At 66.7% G+C, this 19433-nt stretch overlaps 1 protein-coding gene across 2 annotated transcripts; it reads right to left on the reverse strand.

Moving 5' to 3' along the window:
• Positions 1 to 253: 253 nt before the first annotated feature.
• On the reverse strand, positions 254 to 19229 carry KCNAB2 (potassium voltage-gated channel subfamily A regulatory beta subunit 2). Of its 2 annotated transcripts, XM_075027113.1 has the most exons (16): positions 19167 to 19229; positions 13368 to 13486; positions 13010 to 13051; positions 5145 to 5188; positions 4733 to 4770; positions 4454 to 4533; positions 3977 to 4021; positions 3789 to 3833; positions 3673 to 3716; positions 3480 to 3566; positions 2215 to 2300; positions 1888 to 2008; positions 1661 to 1755; positions 1377 to 1497; positions 1199 to 1287; positions 254 to 780 (listed from the first exon to the last, which is right to left on the reverse strand). In XM_075027113.1, the coding sequence occupies exons 2-16, from the start codon at positions 13442 to 13444 to the stop codon at positions 691 to 693; spliced, it is 1104 nt and encodes a 367-aa protein (XP_074883214.1). In that variant the 5' UTR covers positions 13445 to 13486; positions 19167 to 19229; the 3' UTR covers positions 254 to 690. The 2 variants fall into 2 exon arrangements, with proteins under 2 accessions (XP_074883214.1, XP_074883215.1); XM_075027114.1 differs by lacking the exon at positions 13010 to 13051 and having other exon boundaries at positions 255 to 780.
• Between the last annotated feature and the right edge of the window lie 204 nt (positions 19230 to 19433).

Consider the following 19433-nt stretch of genomic DNA (forward strand, 5'->3'; position numbering starts at 1 on the left):
GCATCTACATGTAAATAGAGCTAAGGTACTTGTGGATCGAGCACACTATCTCCCCACTTGCTTATAGATGCATGCACGCAGGTGTGCAAGATGTCCATATATCCCTGCGTCTATATGGGGGGGGCTGTACGCACGCGCTCACACACTTACCTGCCATCCACCCCGGTCCCCTCCCCGCAGCAGAGCCCAGCTCCATCAGCCCCCTGTCATCGCCCCATCCCACCCCCCAGCCCCGGGAGCGGGTACTCCCGTGGGCCTGCAGCCCCCACGGTGCCGGCGCCGCCGCAACGCAGGCAGGGCAGAGGCGAGGGGCCGGGGCGCAGGCTGGGGAACAGCTTCGTGTTGTCGGCCTCGCGGGCGTACAGCACCCGCTCGCATCCCCGCGCCCACCGCCTCCGGCAACGCGGCGGGAGCGACGCATGCAACGGGGTCCCCGCGCCGCGCCGGCGGCACCCGCTTATGCTGCGGGCAGGGCAGCTCGAGGCTCGCCCTCGCGCGCTCCCCGCTGGCGGCCGTCCCTGCGCTCCAGAGCCACGTCGGGTGGAAGCGGTGCGGCGGTCCGGGGCAGCGCGGGCGGGAGCGCTGGCTCTCGGCGCGTCGGGCTCGCGGTGCAAACCACACTCTCCACTTTGCTCCAACAAAGCGTAAGCAAGCGAACGGGCGGCGAGGGCTGCGCGGCGGGTGGCGCGCTTAGGATCTGTAGTCCTTCTTGCTGTAGGGTTTGTTGCCCAGGATGCTATCGATCTCGTGGACGATGGAAGACGACAGCTTCGGAAGGACCTGCGGGGGACAGGGGACACCAGTGGGAGTCAGGATCACGCTGGTGGTGCATGCGGGGGGGATGCAGCCGGCGGCGGCACGCAGCCGTGCTGCACTCGCCGCTTCCACCCCCCCACCTCGATGCTACAAGCCCCGGCGTGCCAGCTGAGCAACCCAGTTGCAGAAAGCCTAGGTCGGGCTCCTCCCCTGCCTTCTCAGCCCAGCAAAGCCTCGTGTCTGCCGCTCACATTCAGATCAAGCAAAAACCCCTAATTTTTTTGTTTGGAGCCAGGTTTGCAACCTCCTTTCCCTCCGCAGCGCGTTAGAGCAGCATGCATTGCCGCAGCAAAGCATGCGCAGGCAGGCGCTGCCCCCTTCAAGCCCCGTGAGCAGGGTCTGTTCGCTTCCCGCTGCGAAGCCGCCCCCGGCGCGCGCTGACCTGTATTGCTCCGATGTTCTCCATCAGCTGGTCGGCGTTGGAGGCACCCAGCAAGACGGAGCTGACGCCCTCGTTGCGCAGGCACCAGGCTGGGGCAGGAGGAAAAGTAGAGCTTGAGCGTGGCCTGGCTGCCCCCGACGGCTCCCCGGTACCCCCGGCGCCTCCCCCAGCCCCTTACCGATGGCGAGCTGGGGCAGGGTGCAGCCCAGGCGCTCGGCGATGGCCTGCAGCTCCTTCAGCTTCGCCTGCTGCCGCCGGCCCTCCTCGCTCAGGATCTTGTCCTTCAGCCACTGGTATCCCTGGGAGGGCGAGAGGGGGCTCAGCGGGGGTGTCGTGGGGGAACCGGGCTGTACGGGGACCTTGTGCAGGCAGGGCATCCCCAAACGCCCCAGGTCATGGCTCCTGGACCTCCTGCTCCCCTGGCTCTGCCTGTCCCGTCGCGACCCCCCCAGCCAGGCTCACCTTCAGCGAGGCGCGGGAGTAGGGGGGGATCCCCCCGTCGTACTTCCCCGAGACGATGCCGCAGGCCAGCGGGGACCAGGTCATGGCTCCGACACCTGAGGGCAGAGCAGAGCGGGGGGGTGATGCTGCTGCCCCCCAGCTCCCCCAGGGACACGCGCTGTGCCCCGGCGGGCTTTGGGGAGCACCGTGCTTTGGGGGGGGCTGGGGCAGGACCCCCACTGCTGTACCTATCTTGTGGAAGAGCTCGGGGAGCTGCACCTCCACCTTCTCCCGCTGGAACATGTGGTACTCAGCCTGCTCGCAGATCGGCGGGATCAGGTTGAACTGCCGGGCCACCGAATACGCCTCCTGCCGAAGAGCCAGGACCCTCAGTGCCCTGCCAGCCCCCACCCCCGCCTTGAGCCCCCCTGGCCAAGCCCCGAGCAGCCACCCCGAAAAATAATTAAGGCTTAAGCACATCTGCAAGCGCTCGGCTCCTGACAGCTGCTGTCTAATTAAATCAGCATCACCGACAGCACCAGGGCTGCTCCGCCGCGGCCACCCCGGGCCCCTACCATGATCTCCATGGAGCTCCAGCGCGAGGTCCCCCAGTACATGGCCATCCCCTGGTTGATGACGTGGGTCATGGCTCGCACCGTCTCTGCCGGGAGGGAAGGGGAGAGCAGCAGGCAGGGGTTAGCAGGGCGCCACGCCGGCAGAAGGGGGCTCGCGCCGTGCCGACGGCCGGCGAGCATCCGGCTCCCCAACGCAAAGGTGGGAGCTGGGTTGCGTCCGGAGGATGCTTTCAGAGGAGCAGGATAGGGAGGGAGGAAGCAGCCACTCGGGACGTGCCAGGGACCACGGCTGACCCTGGCATGCTGCCGGCGATGCCGGGGCTCTCCCGGCACAGAGAGCAGCCCGAGGCTCCTGGCACTGCACCCCTCAGGGCACCAGCACTGGCACCACGCTTGGCATCACTGTGGGAGAGGGACCCGAAGCGTCGCCCGTGTGCCGAGGAGAGGGAGGGAAGCCCGGACCCCACGTGCGGGGCGTGGGGGTCTCGGGGGAGCCGTCCCTGAGCCATGCGGGCTAGGGCCAAGCCAAGGCGCGCTCCTGCAGCCAAAGGCGGGCAGCGGGGAGAGCGAGGGGCGCGAGGCTTGCCTGGCCGGCACCGGAGCGCACGCCCCGGCGTGCTCACAGCTGCCGCGGCGAGGAGAGACCCTGCCGCGGTCCCCGGCACGGCTGCAAAGGGTGCCCCGTGGCGAGGAGGCTGGGGATCCTCTTTGCTCTTGTCCCCTTTAACTGCCAGATGGTCTGAAGGGGCCTGGGGGGTGTTTTTGTTGTGCTGCTGCTGCTGCCTGTGCATTTTATGGCAGGATTTGCTCAGGGTGGGAGGGAACGGGATGGAAATCGCAGAGGAGTGGGGGTTCTGCCCCAGGAAATGCCGCTGGGACACAGGCAGCGGCCCACGGGCAGAGAGTACCTTCTACGATGAAAGTCCTGGACTTGGAGGAACTAAATGGGTCCCCTGGTGATAAAAGAGAGATTTAGAGAGCGCGCAGTTGGCCGCTGCTAGCAGAGCAGAGCGAGTGGCTCGCCGGGATGGGGTCAGCGACCTGCTGCCGTGCCACCAGCCCACCCCTGCCACGGCCCAAGGAGGGTCCCGGTGCCGGGCTGGGGGCAGCAGAGGCTTAACCGCAGCGTGGGCTGACCGTGGCGGTGGAGGAGCGGTTTCTGCTCGGGAAGGGAAAATGCCCTTAGATAAAAGCCTGGCACAAACCAACTGCGACGGCAACAAAAGGCGGCAGGGAGGAGCGCGGCACCGTGGCGTGGCACCCACCTTCCATTGGCGTGTTGGGATCGGGCCGGTTGGCGAACACCACGTCCACGTACTCCAGCTGCAGCCGCTCCAGTGACGCCTTCAGACCTGCCGCAGCGAGGGCGCTGTCAGGCGCGGTGGCACCAGCCGGCGAGGCAGCCGGTGGAGGCACAGCCTGGCGCCAAGGCTGGCAGCACCTGGCAAGCATCCCTACCTTCTATGATGTGCTTTCGGGACAGGCCCCTCTCCGTCTCAGCCCTGGAAAAGGAAAGGTGGGTGAGAGCCTGGCACGCTCCGGCCGCTCTGCCGCAGGGGGGGTGCGCTACCTACTTTCCTCCCCAGAAGATTTTGGTGGTGATGACCAGGCTGGACCGTCTGCAGGGAGAAAGAGAGGGTCATTGGCAGTAGCACCCGCAAAGCCCTGTGCGCATTCATGCCCAGGGCTGCTCCGCCGGCTTTACCCAGCCCATCAGCACCGCCGTGATGGCTTTGCCGCACAGGAATGAAGTCCGGCTTACCTCCACCCTTTCTTCTTGATGATGTTCCCCAGCACCACCTCGGCCCTACAAGAGAAGGGGAGGTCAGCCGCCGGCACCCTGGCTGCTGCAGCCATGGGGAGCGGTGGCAGCCGGCAGGGATGGCCCTGGGTCCCCAGCAGACTAAGAGGCAAACGCGGTGGCCGTAGGGACACCATTTCCCCCCTCCCCAATGCATGAGCTCGCCGTTTTTAAGTGGGTGCGTGGGCACACCGTGATGCCTCTGGGGCACCGTAACCCGGGCACAGCCGCGGTTCGCCGTGCCAGGGAGGGTGCACGGCTGCACTTGTGTGGCACAGGCAGCCCAGAACCACACGAGCTGTGACCTCTCTGCAAGCAAGCGCTCGCTTTGCAGCCAGCAAACCCGGAGACTCCCAGCACTGCCGCAGTTTGGAGGTGCTGGAGTCCAGGGTGCACGGTGAGAGGCCCCTTGTGCTGCTGCTGAAGTGGGGTACTTACTTGCCGGCAGCGTAGACTTCTGCCGTGTCAAAGAGATTAATACCGTTGTCGTAGGCTAAAGTCATCAGCTGCTCCGCCATCTGTGAGGGGAGAGCGGGGAGGGTCGGCAAAGGAGGTGGCCGAGAGCCGGAGCGCAGAGGCACACGCTCGTGAGCGCTGATGAGCTCTGGCACGCCACACGCACCGAAACCAGCAGCCGTGGCTGTGCCGGCCCCATCCGTTCCCCGCTTCGCTCGGGAAGGGCTGGGGAGGGACGGGGCGAGGGGGTGCGATCCTTACCTCATCTGTGATTTGCCCTCCAAAAGTCACCCACGTCCCTGCGGAGGAGAGAGGGTGCACGCACAGTGAACGCGGCGAGCGCCGAACGCTGCCGCCTCGAGCCCCCGGCCACCCGCCCCGACTGCCCTGGCACAGCCCTGGCACGCAGCGGCCACAGTTGGCCCCGCCGCGTGCGGCACGGCGCTCCCAGCATAGCCCGGTCACTTCCTATCACGTTGGAGAAGAAAAAGAGAAAATAATTTGACAACTTCTGGGCCGCTTCTCAAAACCGCCGCCGGGCCAGAGGAAAACCCTTTCCTTCCCTTCGCAAAGCATCGCCGGAGCAGGCGAGCGCTGCCCTCGCCAAGGAACGCCGGCAGCGGGCGCAGGACAGAGGAGCTGCCGAGGGGCCACGGCAAACCCCGGCACTTACCCAGGCCCAGACAGGACACACGCAGCCCCGACTTCCCGAGGTTCCTGGAAGACAGAGATCTGTTAGGAAAGCTGCCGGAAAGCCCCCAAAAGCCACCTCATGCATCCGCGTGCCACCGAGCATGCCGTCCGCGTGGGCTGGTAGGTGTGGTGGCGACCCCCGGCCCCTGTCTCCATCCCCATCCCCGCCTGGGACTGTCGCACAGCGAGGGTCCCCCCGCAACTCACTAAAAACCCACCCCAGGCCGGGCATGCCGTGGCTCGCTGGCGGCACGGCCGGCACCGGCGCAGTGATGCCGTTTCCCGCACGCAAAATAATTGCCGTGCCTAGCAGGGTAATCAAGAGTGGCAGCGGGCAGTGACCTCGTTAAAGCGGCTCCCCGTGACGAGGCCGGGGTGTCCGGCTCCCCCGGCAGCGCCGCTGGCATGGGGTGACGGGGCAGGAGCCGGGGGAGACGGCATGCCGGTGGTCAGGCCCGGAGCAACCCACATGTGGCATGAGCTGTGCTCGTTCTCTGCAGTGCTACATGGGGAAGCAAAGGGCTCGCACGGGGAGAGGGTGCTCAGGAGCAAAGTGGTCTTCTGGAGGAACGGAGCACCCCCGAAAATTTGGCCAGCACAAGGAGCTGGAGAACAGCTTTTGGGAAGGGGGCCGGGCTGGCAGACGCCTTCGCCTCGGTGATGGAGAGCCAGTTTCTTGTTAAAAATGACAAAGGCTCGAGAAACGAGCGTTAAAATAAATAAAGTGTAGGTGAGCCGTGGCAGCTCGCCCGCGCGGGTGTCGCGTAGCAACCAGGAGGCACCGCCACCGCCGGCATGGGCACGGGGAGCCGGGCAGGGAGCACCCGCGGTCCGACGGCAGCGGGGAACGGCGGGCTGAGTCAAATCGGGGCATCTCTCCTTCCGCGCCAGCGCATTATTGGCCAACATCTGGAGGCGCGGGCGCTCCCCCCAGCCCTGCGTTATTTTTAGAGCATTTCGTGGCGGGGAGAGGCCGTGGCCTGGCCATGGGGTGGCGGCGGCTCAAGCCCCTGCGATGGGGGGTCACGGCGGCACAGGGATGGCACCAGTCCTGTCCCGGCTATCCCAGGCTGCAGGGGCATCACCGGGCTCCTCCTGGGCGGGTGGGCACCGGCAGCACATCGCCACTTCTGGCTCTCCTGCCTGAAAGCGTCTTGAGCGGCCGCCCAACGGAGACGCTGCTGGGTATTGGGGGAGGCCAAGCATCCCCCCGCTGCACTGCAGCCTTCCCGCTCCGTTTGCACGGAGCATCCCCCTGCACCGCTTGTCCCCGCCACAACCACTGGCGGGGACCCCCGAGCCGGTCACCCACTGCCTGGGAGAGGGTGGCCCCCCGGCGCGCTCCTCCTCCGGATGGGGATGCGACCGCCAAGCCCAAAGGATGCCACCGCGTGTGGCCCCAGTACCGCCACCGCCGCCGCCGCAAGGGTTCGGTGTTCGGGAGCTGGAGGGGGCCGCCCCAAACCCCTCCCCAGTGCCCGGGCGATGATGATGGTGGGTGACGGCTGGACTCATCCCCGCGCTCTGCCAGCCTGACGCAGCCCAACGCCGGCCACATCTGGGCTGCCGTGAGGGCACGCAGCGGCTGTCAGATGGACCGTGGCGCGCACGCTCATCCCGGGGGGAGCCCCCAGCCCCATGCTTGGGTGCACGCTCATCTTGGGCGGGGGGGGGGGGGAAGCCCCCGGCGCTCCGCTCCAGCGCCAGGGACGTGGAGCGCGTTAACCCAGTGGGTGCTGGCTGGGGGAGGCACAATGTGCACACGCCGCCCTTCGTTTCCAAACCCACTGCGGGCAGCCGAGGGCCGAATCCCGGCTTACAGCTCCGCCACGCTTCGCAGGGCGGCGAGGCTCCGGCAGCGCCGTAACCAACCATGCCACGGCAGCCCGCGGATTAACGCGCGCCGCGACTCTCAGCCCCCCCCGGCTCGGCGGGCGCCGGGGATGCTGCTAATCCTACCCCGCGTTTGAGGGTCCCCCCGCCCCATCCCGCCGGTTTTACATGAGGCTGGACGAAAGCCGCCCCGAGAGGGGACAGGAGCAAACAGCGAGGAAGGCGCCGGAGGCGCACGGTCAGCACTTTTAGCACCGAGAAACCAACGGAGCAGGACTCAAGCTGGGGATTAGGGGAGTGCAGCACAGCCGGCGTCGCCCCCCCAGGACCCCCCACCGCCCAGATCTCAGTGAAGAACAGAGAAAGCAGCCGAGCAAACCTGCCCGTCCGTCTCCTACCGGTATTTCATCCCCGGCTGCTTGACGCTGGACTCGCTGGAGGAGGGAGCGTTCTGCACCGAGAGCTGCCCCAGGCTGCGGGCCACCATGGCCACCGCCCGGAACTTGCCGCGGGTGCCGAGGCTGGGGCTGCCGGCATTCTGTCGGTTCAACCGGTCCTCCGCGCTCCGGCTCTTGATGCTGTGCTCGGAGCACACAAAGGAGACCTGCATGCTGCTCCGGCGGGCAGCCTCGCCAGCTGCCTAAATTTAGCCGGCGCCCCGGGTGAGGCGGGGAGCTCCTCCCGCGCGCCGCCGCTCCGCCAACGTGACGGTGGGGGGCTGCCAGGCGGCGGGCGCGGAGATGGCTCCCGTCAGCCCTCCTGCCCTCAATATTTGATGAGCTCAGGAAGGCAGCAAGCGGCGCCCGGGCAGGTGGGGGGGCGAGGAGGGGGAACGCCGCTGAGGGTGCCCCCCCCCCCCAAAGGCACCCCCCGCCGTGGGCAACGCTTCCAGCCCAGGCCCGGTTTGGGGTGCAGCGGCGGGGCTGAGGCGCTGGGGGCGAAGGGGTCGGCACGGCATCCCCCCGAAACAAAATCTCCCAGCAGGAGGGCTCGTGCGTTGCCGAATACACGGTTCTGGGGTGAGAGCGCAGGCGGCGGCGATGCCGCCGTCCGTCCGGCTCTCCCGGGGGTAGAGGCCGGCGGTTTGCCGAAGCTGGACAGGTTGCCCCCCTCGGGGCCGCGGTCTCCAGATTTTGCCCGGCACGAGCTACGCGGATCGGGGCGAAACCCAGCCCCACACCTCCTGCCGAAGGAGGGACGCAAGCCGGCCACGCTACGGCACCGTTTTGTGGCCGGGGCCACGTGCAGGCTGCCCTCACTGGCTGTGCCCCCCCAGGTAAGAGCAAGGAGCGGGGCTGGGGCTTTGCTTGCGGCAGAAATTACGCACATTCAGCCCCGACCTAATGAGAAATCTTGTAATCTCCTCCGCTCCCCTCTACCGCAAAGCTCCTTAGCCAGGCATGCCCGCTGGCTCCAGCCCCCAGGCGGGGGGGGGGACCTGGCAGCAATCAGCAGCTCCTGGAGAAGGAGAAACCCCAGAGATTTTGGGGGCAGCGGGCACATGCCCCCCTCTCCCCATCAACAGAAGCCTCTCCCCATCAATAAATAACCACCCCATGAATATTAGATGAGCTCTTGCCACCGAGTAAATGTTACCTCTCTCATTGTGAGCAGAGGGGAACCTGACCCGCGGCGCGGCACGGCACAGCGTGGCAGGAACCGGCACGCCTGGCACCCCTGCATTTTCACAGTGGGGAACAGCCGCCGTCCCCAGCCCCGGTGCCCCCGGCCCAAGCCTGAACTGGGTTATTGGGGGTGCCCGGCTCCACGGCCCATCGCCCCACCCGCGCCACTGGGGGAGACCGGGAAAGGATGCGCTGGGAAAACCAGCCACGTGCCCTCAGAGGAGCCGCGGCCGACAGCTCCGGCTGCCCGGCACGGGTGGGTAACGAGAAGGACAAAAGTCGGCTGAAGTCCTGAGATGCCTCACGCCCTACCCGGGACCCGCATGCAAAATTAATGGAGCGCCTGCTCTGCAACGACCGCTCGTCAGATGGATAAAGCATTTCTGTAGCCGTTTCCTCCAACCGCCTGATCTTTAAAAGCACAGAGTGTGTTTGCACTTGCAGCTTCCCAGCCGCAAAAGGGAAAATAATCAAGTCAGAAAAATCAAAGCTCACCGAGCAAGCAAGAGGCAACGGCGCTGCCCTGCCACAGCCTCTCCCGCACGCGCTGCGCGAGATCGCCTTTCCTGCCGAGGACTCCGGCTCTTCCCCACCTCAGCGTCCACAGGGACACGGGCGAAAGCTGGGCTTTTCCCCGACGAGGCGTAAAACCAGCACTAAGCACCATCCCCTGCTCCGTCCCCGCACCTCGGGCCGGGCGCGCTCGGCCCTCGCCGCCCCGGCAGGCGCTGGCACGCTGCCTTACCTGTACCTCATGCCAGTGGTGCGGGCAGTGCTGTCGGCCAGGGAGAGCCCGTGCATCCGCAGGAACTCCTCCAGCGTCTTCGCCCGCGCTGCCGCCCGCACGTCCCACAGCCGCCGCAGCTCCAGCCCGTCCGCCGGCCGGGGGGCCGGCGGCAGCCCCCACTCGGGGGGGTGCCGGCTGGCCACGCTGCGCAGGCTCTCGCTGTACGTCATGGAGAGCATCACGCTGCCCGAGCCTGGGCTCCGCAGCCTGGCCTGGCCGTTGACCGCTCAGCGATGCTACGGAAAGAGCCGGGAAAGCGCCCCGCCGCCGCTCACGGGAGAGCCCTGCCCGCGCCACGATGCCGGAGCGGCGGCACCCACCCTCGCAAGGACCTGCGGCGGGTCTGCGGCGCGGGGAAGGTAGAGCGGGGACCCCGGCAAAGCCAGTCGCTTCGGCGGAGTAAAGCCTTGGCAAGGGAGCCAAAGAGCAAAGGAAGGCCGAGGGCGGCAGCGCGGCAGGGAAGGGACGCGGCGCTGGGCAGCGCTGGGCAGCTGGGGCTGCAGCGGGCGCCTGCCACGGCCGCCTCCAGCCCGGCAAGCTGCGGCAGCCCGGCACCTGCCCCGGCTGCGCCGTCTCCCAGCTCGCACCGGTTTGCATCCCTGCGAGGGACACGGTGGGCCCCGGGAGCTGGCTGAGCGGCGGCACAAGTGCCGCCGGTGAGAAGCCAGCACCGCGTGCCGGCGGGTGGGAGAGGTCAGGATGGGAAAGGTGTCCCTGTGTGGCTCCCCGGGGAGGGTGAGCATCCGCGGAGGTGCTGTGGGCACCGGGTGCTCGCCGGTGGCTGCCGTGCCCGCGGCAGGCTGCCGCAAACTTGCGCCGCCAGCCGACACCTTCCCTGCAGCCGTGGCAGCGACCTCCCAGCCGGTGCCGAAAATAGCCTGCCGCAGAGCGGGCTTCTCACCCGCTGGAGGTGCTTGCCGCCTCTATGGCTGGGATCTCGTCGGAGGTGGCACCGGCATCGATTTCCCTGCTGCTCTCTGCAGCGACCCTCGCACTCAGCGTCTGAAAGAAGGAGCGGGGACTGGGGCCAAAACTGCGGCACTGGTGCCAAAGTGGCTGCTGGGAGTGCACCGTGCTGTGGCTGTGCCGGCATCAGGCTCCGGCCGGGCTCCCGCTGGTGGTTTTTTCTTTCCCTATGAAGCTCAAATTTATGGTAGCAGGAGCCAAAAGCAAAGCACAGTCTCCCATTGAGGTATGACCTCAAGAAAAAAAAAATAGAGGAAGAAAACCCAGAAGATACGGAGCAGCAGCTGGTGAGGGGTGACTGAAACCCCAGGGAGCTCATGCGATACCCAGCACTGCTGGAGACCCTCCTGCTCTGCAGCAAGGTCTCGGGAGCGCTGGCAGACCCCTCTCCTGCGGCAAAACCAAACTGAACCCTGGCCACCAGCCTCCTCCTCCTGCTGCGCCTCGAAGCTGGAGTCCAGAGCCGGCACCGCCAGCACCAGCCCATCTCCACGGCTGGCTGTTTTAATTTAGGGCGGCGCCGGTGGCTCCTGCTGGGCACGGGCACAGCACCCAGCCTTGGTGGGACCCTCTTGACCCTGGTGGGATCCCCTTGCCTGCTAGTGCCCAGGAAAAGTCCAAAATGGCTGCACTGCTGCTCTACAGCTTCACCGCGCTGCAATGAAATGGCCGCAGCAAGTGAAGCCAGGGACTTTGGGCTGGGCTGCTTTGAGGAATGGGGTGGGAACCCACCGGCCCCCCCATTTCAACACCTCCCTGATTTTCAGCTGAGCAATGTTACGAGGCGGCAGAGAGCGCGCGGGGGCAGCGGGTTCATCCACGGGCCGTTCGTTAGCAGAAATCCTGATGCTGCCGGAGGGACGAGAAGCGGCGGGGGCTGCAGGAGCTGCTGAAGCCCAAGGAGCGCTGTGCCCAAGCGGGAGAGGCGAGGAAGGAGCAGGGATGGGGACGGCATGCAGGCTCTGCAGGGTGACGGGGGGATCGTTAGTGCACGTCAGGGACACAACAAGTGGGTGACAGTCGGGTGTGCAGGGTAGCTGCTCAAAAAGGCGTCTCTCCAGCCTGGCTTGTCAAGCTGGGAACTTGCTGGCAACCAACAGCCTGCCTGAAACCAAAAAGACCCCAAACCAAAACCTCCCCAAGCCACCAAATCCCGAGTCACCCCACACAGCAAATCCTCCCTGCTGCCCCCATCCCTGCTCGCCGCCCGCGCTGCCGGCCCCGACTCACCCGCGCCCTGGGATGCTGCTCATGGACAGCAAAGCTCTGGGCAGCCGGGCTGCCCCGGGGCAGCTATAAGAGATGCGTGGCCGCCGCGTTTTTTTGCATTAGGGGAGTGTCGGCGCTTGGCATCCAAAGCAATTGGCGGCTGCGACGGGCCCCCCCAGAGCCCAGCTTTCTCGCCGCGCTCCATTAGCCCTATTAGGGGATTTTCTTCCTTGCGAAGGGGAGCTAAATTATTCATGGCCGCTTTGCTAAAAGCCCGAGGATGCGCCGCTGCTTTATCAACGCTGGCATCGCTGCCTTCACCCGCAGCCGACCCTCACCCTGCGGCGACAGGTCCTGCACCACCGGCACACGGGGTGGTGGGGACGGCCGGGCACGCTGGGAGCTGTCGGGGAGCGGAGCCGGTCCCCGGCGGTGGACGCAGCCCTCCCGCAGTCCCCATTGCGGCGGGGTTGGATCTGGGCTGGGGCAGAACCAAAACACAGACTTCTCCGGGCCAGAGCCCCAAAACAGGGCTGGGTGATGGACACCGGCAGCAGCTGCCTGCGGGCAAGCCGGTTCCTGCCTGTCGGCCTCGGGAGCCTTTCGCACCAGATGTGTCCAGTGGTTCAGGTGTGCGGCTGTGCCTGGCCGGTTTGGCAGCCAAAACCCACCCGTGGCTCAGGCTCGGCGGTGCTGGCAGCAGCACATCGCCGGGACAGGTACGCTCGCAGTGCCGCCAAGCCACCCCGGTGCTGGCCAGCCTCTCCTCCTCCCGCTGCCCACGGGGACGGAGCAGAGAGGCCACAGCTCTCTCGGGGGGGGCATCTCCCCGACCCCACTACATCACAGCCAGGCCGGACCTGGTCTGGCACCGTCAAGCTGCTGCGGCCCCACGAACACCAAAGCGGTTGCTGGTACAGCGTGTCAGGGAAAAGTGCCGCCTTCGCTTCAGACGGTAAAAGGGTGGTGGGGGGGAAACTGTTGCCTTCTGTACCACTTAATGACGCTTCTCTTAATGGAAGGAGCAGCGGAGCGGCTGGCTGGCTTCCTGGAGCTGCCCTTGGGAGAAGCCAGTGGGCTCTTCCCGGCGCAGCATCGGTGCGGGATGCTCCCCCCGAGCCAAGCCAAGCCCTGCATGCCGGTGGTGGCTGCCCCCCAGTAGCCCTCCGGCCGTGCTCCGGCCACGCTCTGCCGCTTGGGGACCCCGGCGAGAACGGCCCCCACCTACCCATCCGCACACGCGGGGTCCCCACGTCGCACTGCCAAACCCACGAGCAGGCGAAGACGCGATGCCGCGCCGGCGATGCCCACCCTGCACGATGTGCCAGCATCGCCCGTGCCAGCACCACCCCGGGCATGGGCCGGGGCTTCAGTCACGTCTGCTTGCCGGGGGGGGATTTTGGGGAGGGAGAAGGGCTGGGTTACCTGTAGAACTGGAGCTGGCGCTTGGGGCTCCCGTACCTCGCGCTTCCGACAGCAAAGGGGAGAAAGAAGAAAGATGCCACAAACCCCGTTAGAAAGGTGGAGCGGGACCGAGCGGCAGAGCCGGCGGCCGCAGGAAGGGTCAGTGGCGCCCACCCGCATCGCGGGCACCGGCACGCTCCCCAAAAGTACCCATTCTTCCCGAAATAGGCATGAGCGCCAGAAAACGCTGCTGCCGCTGCCTCGTTTTTTGCAGTCCTGGAAGTTTTTGCACAAAGCATGCCAGGGTGGTTTTGGGGGGCCGTGACCCCGGGTTTGAAGCCCCGCAGAGCTCCCCCCCGGTGCCACCCCGCACCCTTACCTGTAAATCATCCCTGGGGAGCCCGTCTGCCGCAGAGAGAGTCGCGCCGGGGAGTCAGTGGTGGATTCGGGATACATGGAGCCAGCCTGGGCTCCCCGGAGCCGCTTGCCGCCTCACCCCTGCCACAGGGGAAGAGAAAAAAAAGAGGAAGAAACGGGGGTTTTTGGGGCGCGCGCATGACGGCGCTTCCTGTTGCCGAAGCTGGCGAGCCGGATGGGCGTGCGGCGCGGGCAGCGGTGCGGGCAGCGGCAGGCAGGGCACGGCAGCCCTGCCAGCCCCAGACCCCCCACCCTGGCCCACCGCCGATCCCAAACCCATCCTCGCCCTGTGCCGCCAAGTCCCCAACTTGGTCGCTCTCCCCACATTCCTGGGGCTCCTGGGAAGGGTAGATCAGGGCTGCCTGCTGCCCGCGGGAGGCGAGCGGGGCACGCCACGGGGCAAGCCAGCTGCGGCAGGGAGGCAGCGACCCGTGCCACGGAGGTCTTACGACATCTCAGGAAATGGTGAAGAAACGCGGGCCTGAAAAATGAAGCTTTTTGCTGGTGTTAAACGCTAAAGCAGCCCCCAGAGGGTCCCTCTGCAAGGGACGAGATGAGGAAAGGAAAACAGCTCGGGTCTTCCCGGAGCCTGCACGTGACTGCGTAAGCTCTGAGGGAAAGGGGTGCTCACCCCCAGCACCCCTGACCCTTCCCATCCCCATCCCCATGCTGGGGGCATCCGACATGACTCCCTGCGGAGCTGCGGTTCCGCTCTCTGTCCCGCAACACCGTCAGCAGTTTCCAGTATCACAGAAAACCACAACACTTCCCTACAAATCTGGGGCTAATTTTTAAATTTAACCCATCTTTCTCTAGGCCCATGAAACCCCATCTTTATGCCGCAAGTCACGAGCCGCTTCTTCCCCCAGATGGGGACTGAGCGCGCTACGGGCTCCTTCCCCGGCTGCCCCGGGCACAGCGGGAGCGTGGCCTTGCACAGCACGCTCATGTCCTGGCACGCATCCTGCCTGCATCCTGGCACGGCACGCCTGCATCCCGCATCCCTCCCGCATCCCGGCACGGCGTGCCTGCATCCTGCATCCCTCCCGCATCCTGCATCCCTCCCGCATCCCGGCCCGGCGTGCCCGCATCCCGGCGCAGCCCCTGCAGCCCACGCAGCCCAATGGCAGCGGCTGCGGCAGCCGAGCCCGTCCCCGCGGTGCCGCCTGCCCGCCCACCGCAGCCCCAGCCCCGCTGCGGCCCCCGGCCCCGCTGCAGCCCCCCGGTGCAGAGCCCCGTCTCCCTCCTCCGCCGGGCGCCGCAGAAACGCGGCTCCCTTGGCCGCAGCCGCGCCAGGGCTAGAGATCAGGCAGGCTCAATAAAGCCGGGTGTGTTTTCGAGAGGGCAGGGGGGAGCTGCACCCCCGTGGCCCCGCATCATCGCGCCGCGCACCCCAAGCGGGACCCTGCCGAGCCCCCAAAGCCATCGCGGCCCCCCCGGCTTCTCCCGGGGGCTCCCGGCGTCACCTTTGCGGTTCCCCACGGCCCTCGCCTGGCAGCGACGCAGGGTCCGCGGCAGCCACCGGCCCCGGGCACCGTCTTGCACGCTCCTTCCAGCCGCTTCATGCCCGCTCGGCAGCACTTAATTAGCGGCAACATAACGAAGCTGAAGCGAGCCGGGGGGATGCCTGCAGGAGGGACGGCCGGACCCCCCCTGCCCCAGCCGCAGCGGGGCAGCCGTGCGGCTGTCTTGCCTGCACTGCCACAAGCCGAGACTCAAACTTATTGCAGGGCTTCGGACTGGCTCTGTTTACGCCAGATCTGCGGTGTCACGAGCTCAGCTCTGCGATGAGCTCAGCTCTCCGCGATGTTCAGCGGGGCCCGACGCCCCTCATCCCTGACCTCGTGGTAAAGATGGGGGGACTGAGCGCAGCGGCTGGTAAGTCTCCGGCGGCGTTGGAGAAACTTTGCCGGGAAGCGCCGCTGGACCGCTGGGACACGGGGCAGGGTTCTGCACCCCGAGGAGCCGGAGCATCCCGGCTGCCAGGGTCAACCCGCCCCTGCGGGTCCTCTGAGCCAAAGGCGCTGCCGAAAGCCCGGTCCCCTCCACGCTGGCAGATTGGTGCTTGCCCAAGACCACTCCTGCGCCTTCGGCTTCCTCACGGCAAAACTCGGCCACGAGTCCGCAACTGCAGGAGTTTCTGCAGGGCGATGCACGGAAAGGGAAGAAAAGTGTTTTGTTCTGCGGGATGCGCCTGGGACCTGGGTGCGAGGGTGCCCCGAAAGCTCGTGCTCTTGCTGGGCTCCATCTCCGTCCCCATCCCAAGCCAGCACGACAGGGCAGGAGAATGTGGGCGCTGGGATTCTGAGAGGATTTATGGCCAGGAAGCCCTGGGGAGCCAAAGCTCTGCTGGGCCAGCCTGGGGGATGCCTTGCAGACCCCAGCCTCCCAAACACACCGCCGTCAGAGCAAGAGGAGGTGAAACTGCACACAGAATTAATTTGAATACAGGGGCGAAGTTCCTCACCTATGGCTGAGCCCGAGCCCCCTTTGGGGTGGGGGGAGCTGCAGGACCCCCACCCTGGGCAGCCCGGCGTCCTTCCCAGCTGCTCAGGTGGGGGATGCAGGGGCAACAGCGCCAAGCATCTCCCCACTCCGGGCATCCGTCCCCGTATTTCTACCCCTTTTTTTACCAGGTTTGCAAACAGCACCCTCAGCAAACACCCCCCCCGCCACAGGAAAGGTGACTTTAGCACAATTACTCACGCTGCGCTGCTCTGCCTCGCGAATGGCTTTCGACCCGGCACCTCCTGCCGCTGCTGTCACCTCTCTGGTGGTGCCCCGCGTGGGGTCCCGTGCACCCCCCACCCGCAGCACCGGCGCTGCAGGGATCCGCAGAGCAGCAGCCCTGCCCCTTCCCTCTGCCCGGGGAAGCCTCTGCTGCAGAGCAGCGTTCGCTCCCCTGGCCCGCCGTCGCGGCACGGGCTCCCTCCGACCGCGGCCCGTGGGCTCGGGCGTGTTTACAAGCCGGTCATAAAAGACAACGAACAAGGCAGGCGTTAGGGATTCAGCTGTGACACGTGAGGTTGCCCGTGATCGCGCTGTGTGCGCCGAAGCGCAGGCACCCGGCGCCGCTCGGCTCCCCAAGTCGATGACACAGCCCAAAACCACATGCGACACGTCAGAGGGGCTTATTGCTGCTTTGCTGTCACGTACGCCAGCACAAAAGTAAGGGGGTCCGTCAGGACACTGAGCACCCGCGGGTCCCCGATGCGCAGCATCGCCAGCACGCACCCTTCCCCAGGGAGCCGGCTGGCAGGCTCCCCAACTTGCCGCAGCTGCCAGCCCGGCACGGCCGAGCTGCCGACAACCCCAGCGCTGCACCTACCTGGCACCGGTGCTCCAACAGAGATGCGCGGTCAGGAGGCAAAAAAAAAAAAAAGAGAAACAACCCCAGCTGCCAGCAGAGCTGGAGGCTCTGCAGGTTTCAGGAAGCAGTGCCGGTGCAGTGCAGCCGTGACAGCCGGAGGCAAAGGCAGCAGGTGCCAGTTCCTACCCCATTCCCTCTCCGTCCCTGGGAAAAGGCATCCGGCAGCAGAGGGGAAGCCGAGCCCCCCGTACCCCGGGATGCGGCAGCACCCAGGGATGCTGCAGAGCCGGCCCTGCCGCTCTCACATCCTGACTCGGCAAGTTTGGCTCCGCTGGTGGCGTGGCGTGCAGCCCGGCTCCTCAATCCCACCGGTGCCTTAACCGTGTCGGCGCCACAGCCCGGCACCGGCAATGCGCGTGGGCGAGTGAGTGGCTGCCACCCGGCGCCGGCCACCCCTGCGCAGCTCAGGCGAGAGGATGTTTGTCCGGAGGCCACGGGGAGCGTGGAACCAGACATTTCCATCATTGGACACCTCCAAATCACACCGTGCTGGGTGTTTTTCTTAAAGAATGAAATAAGGGCGGCTGCAGGCAATGCTGCGGGGCTGCCTCCCAGCACCAGGGCTCGCCCAGCCACCACGTCCCACCGGCTGGCCACGCGTCCTGCTCCCCGGTCACGCCTTCTCAGCAGCTTTTGCTTTTCGGCCCTCTTGGGCAAAAAAAGCACCCCAGAATACACGGTTCAGAGGCACCCCAGTAACTGGAGCGCACTGGTCCCCAGCAGCAGCACAGCACCGTGATCCTGGAGCAGTAATGGCACCGATGCGGCCAGTGGCTGGATTTAACATAAAAACCAGCAGCCAAGCCAGCAAAAAGGGGTCAGGGTTTTGGAAGCGCACAGCTGTGCTTTTTCATTTATAAATTAGGAAAACCTGGTCCCTCTCCGCCCACCAAGTCCCAGTCAGTTTCACCACCGCATCCTCTGCCCTCCAGGCGCAGTCTTGCCAGCAATGGGGCCAGCAAGAACAGTGCCCACTCTGAACCGCGCCGGCACTGGTGGGGACCCACTCGGCACCACCTGGGCCGGTGATCCCAGCAGGTTGCCCGCTTCCCATGCCATGGCAGCTCTGCTGGCAGTGTGCGACAGGCGGGGAAGGCTGTAAAGCCCGTCCCGTTCGGGGAGCGCTCCCCAGCACCAGCACGGCAGCAGCTTTGCTTCCCCAGCAGACGGTGGAAGCCACGCACCAAGTCACTCTGCTTTTGCTCCGCTGCACATTCAACCCACAGACCCGCGCGTCAACAGTGGGGAGGCGATGGCCAGCCCTGCTGCCCTCCTCATAAAAATAAGAGTAATAAATAATAAAGGGGGCTCTTGCATATCTTCCATTAGCAGCTGCAAGCAGAGGCATTTCTTGTTAACAGCCTGAAAATTACTGCCTATATGCAATACGTATATATATACATATGCAGTATATACCGGATATATTGCCCAGCCTGCCTGCTCCGGCGCTCCCCCACGACGCTGCACCGTGGCTCCAGCGACGCTTTAGGAAGAAACCTGCGCTTTTTGGGCACTGGCAGGCAGCCCTAGCCGCGCAAAGCCGGCAGCAACCCGGCCTCGCCTCCCGCCAGTGTGGAGCGTGGCTCTGCTCTTCTACAGAGAACCTCTCACTGGGATGAGAGCCCCCGTGGCACCCACGCAAGCAGTCCCGGGATGCCTGCGGTCACCACAACGGCACGGCGTCCCGGCCGCCGGCTGAGCGGGCATCAGACCGACGAGGGTCCCCCCCAGCGAGGAAACAGCCTGAAAGAGCGGAGGCCGAAGCGGGGCTCGGGAGCCAAAGAAACCCTCGAGTTGCGGGCACGGCTGCAGGAGAGCCCACGGGGAGCTCCGGCAGCAGCCGGGCTGCGGGAGGACGGGGAGGACGGGGAATCCTTCGCACCTCTCCCGGCGGCGTTCCGCCACCTGCCTCTCCCGGCGCGGCATCGACGGGCTGGAGCATCGACCTCCACCGCCGCGCTCCCTCGCTTCGCTGGGGAAAAGCCGGGGCGGAGGGCACCCGCCGGGAGCCCAAAGCCGCGGCTCTCGGTGAGCAGCCGGGCCCGGACCCCCCCTCCCGGGAGAGGCCGGCGGCCGCCGGGGCCGCGCCCCGAGCTTCTCCCTCCGTTCCCACCGAGACCGCGCCTGCGCCGGCCGCTCCCCCCCCGCCCCCGGTAACGCCGGGAGGATGCCCGGGGCGCAGACCGTCCCCCCGCCGCGGGAAGGGGCGCCGGCCGCCCGCCGCAGCCCCCCTCCCGCCGCTCCCGGGCTACGAGCCAGACGCCGCCGGAGCGCCAGCCCGCCGCCGGGAACGGGCGGCGCGGCCGGACCGTAGCCCTGCCCGCGGCCGTGCCCGGCCCCGACATCCCCACCGCGGTCCCCGATCCCGCTCCCCGGTCCCCGGTCCCGCACCTGCCCGCGGCCGCCGCTCCCCACCGCTCCGCCGCGGCGCCCTCGTGGGGGGCAGGCCCCGCCCCGCCCGCCGCCGATTGGCCACGCCGCCCGCCACTCCCGCCGCATATGAATGACGGCGGCCCCGCGCCCGCCCCCATTGGCTGCAGAGCCGATTGGACCCGGCGGCGAGGCACCGCCCCCCGCGGTGCGGCACCATCGCCCTAGTAACCCGATGCCGAGCCGGGCGCGACCACCCGCCCGAGGAGGGAGGTTGGGAAACGGCCA

Source organism: Buteo buteo, chromosome 5 (assembly GCF_964188355.1).
Source record: "Buteo buteo chromosome 5, bButBut1.hap1.1, whole genome shotgun sequence".
Lineage (NCBI taxonomy): Eukaryota > Metazoa > Chordata > Aves > Accipitriformes > Accipitridae > Buteo > Buteo buteo.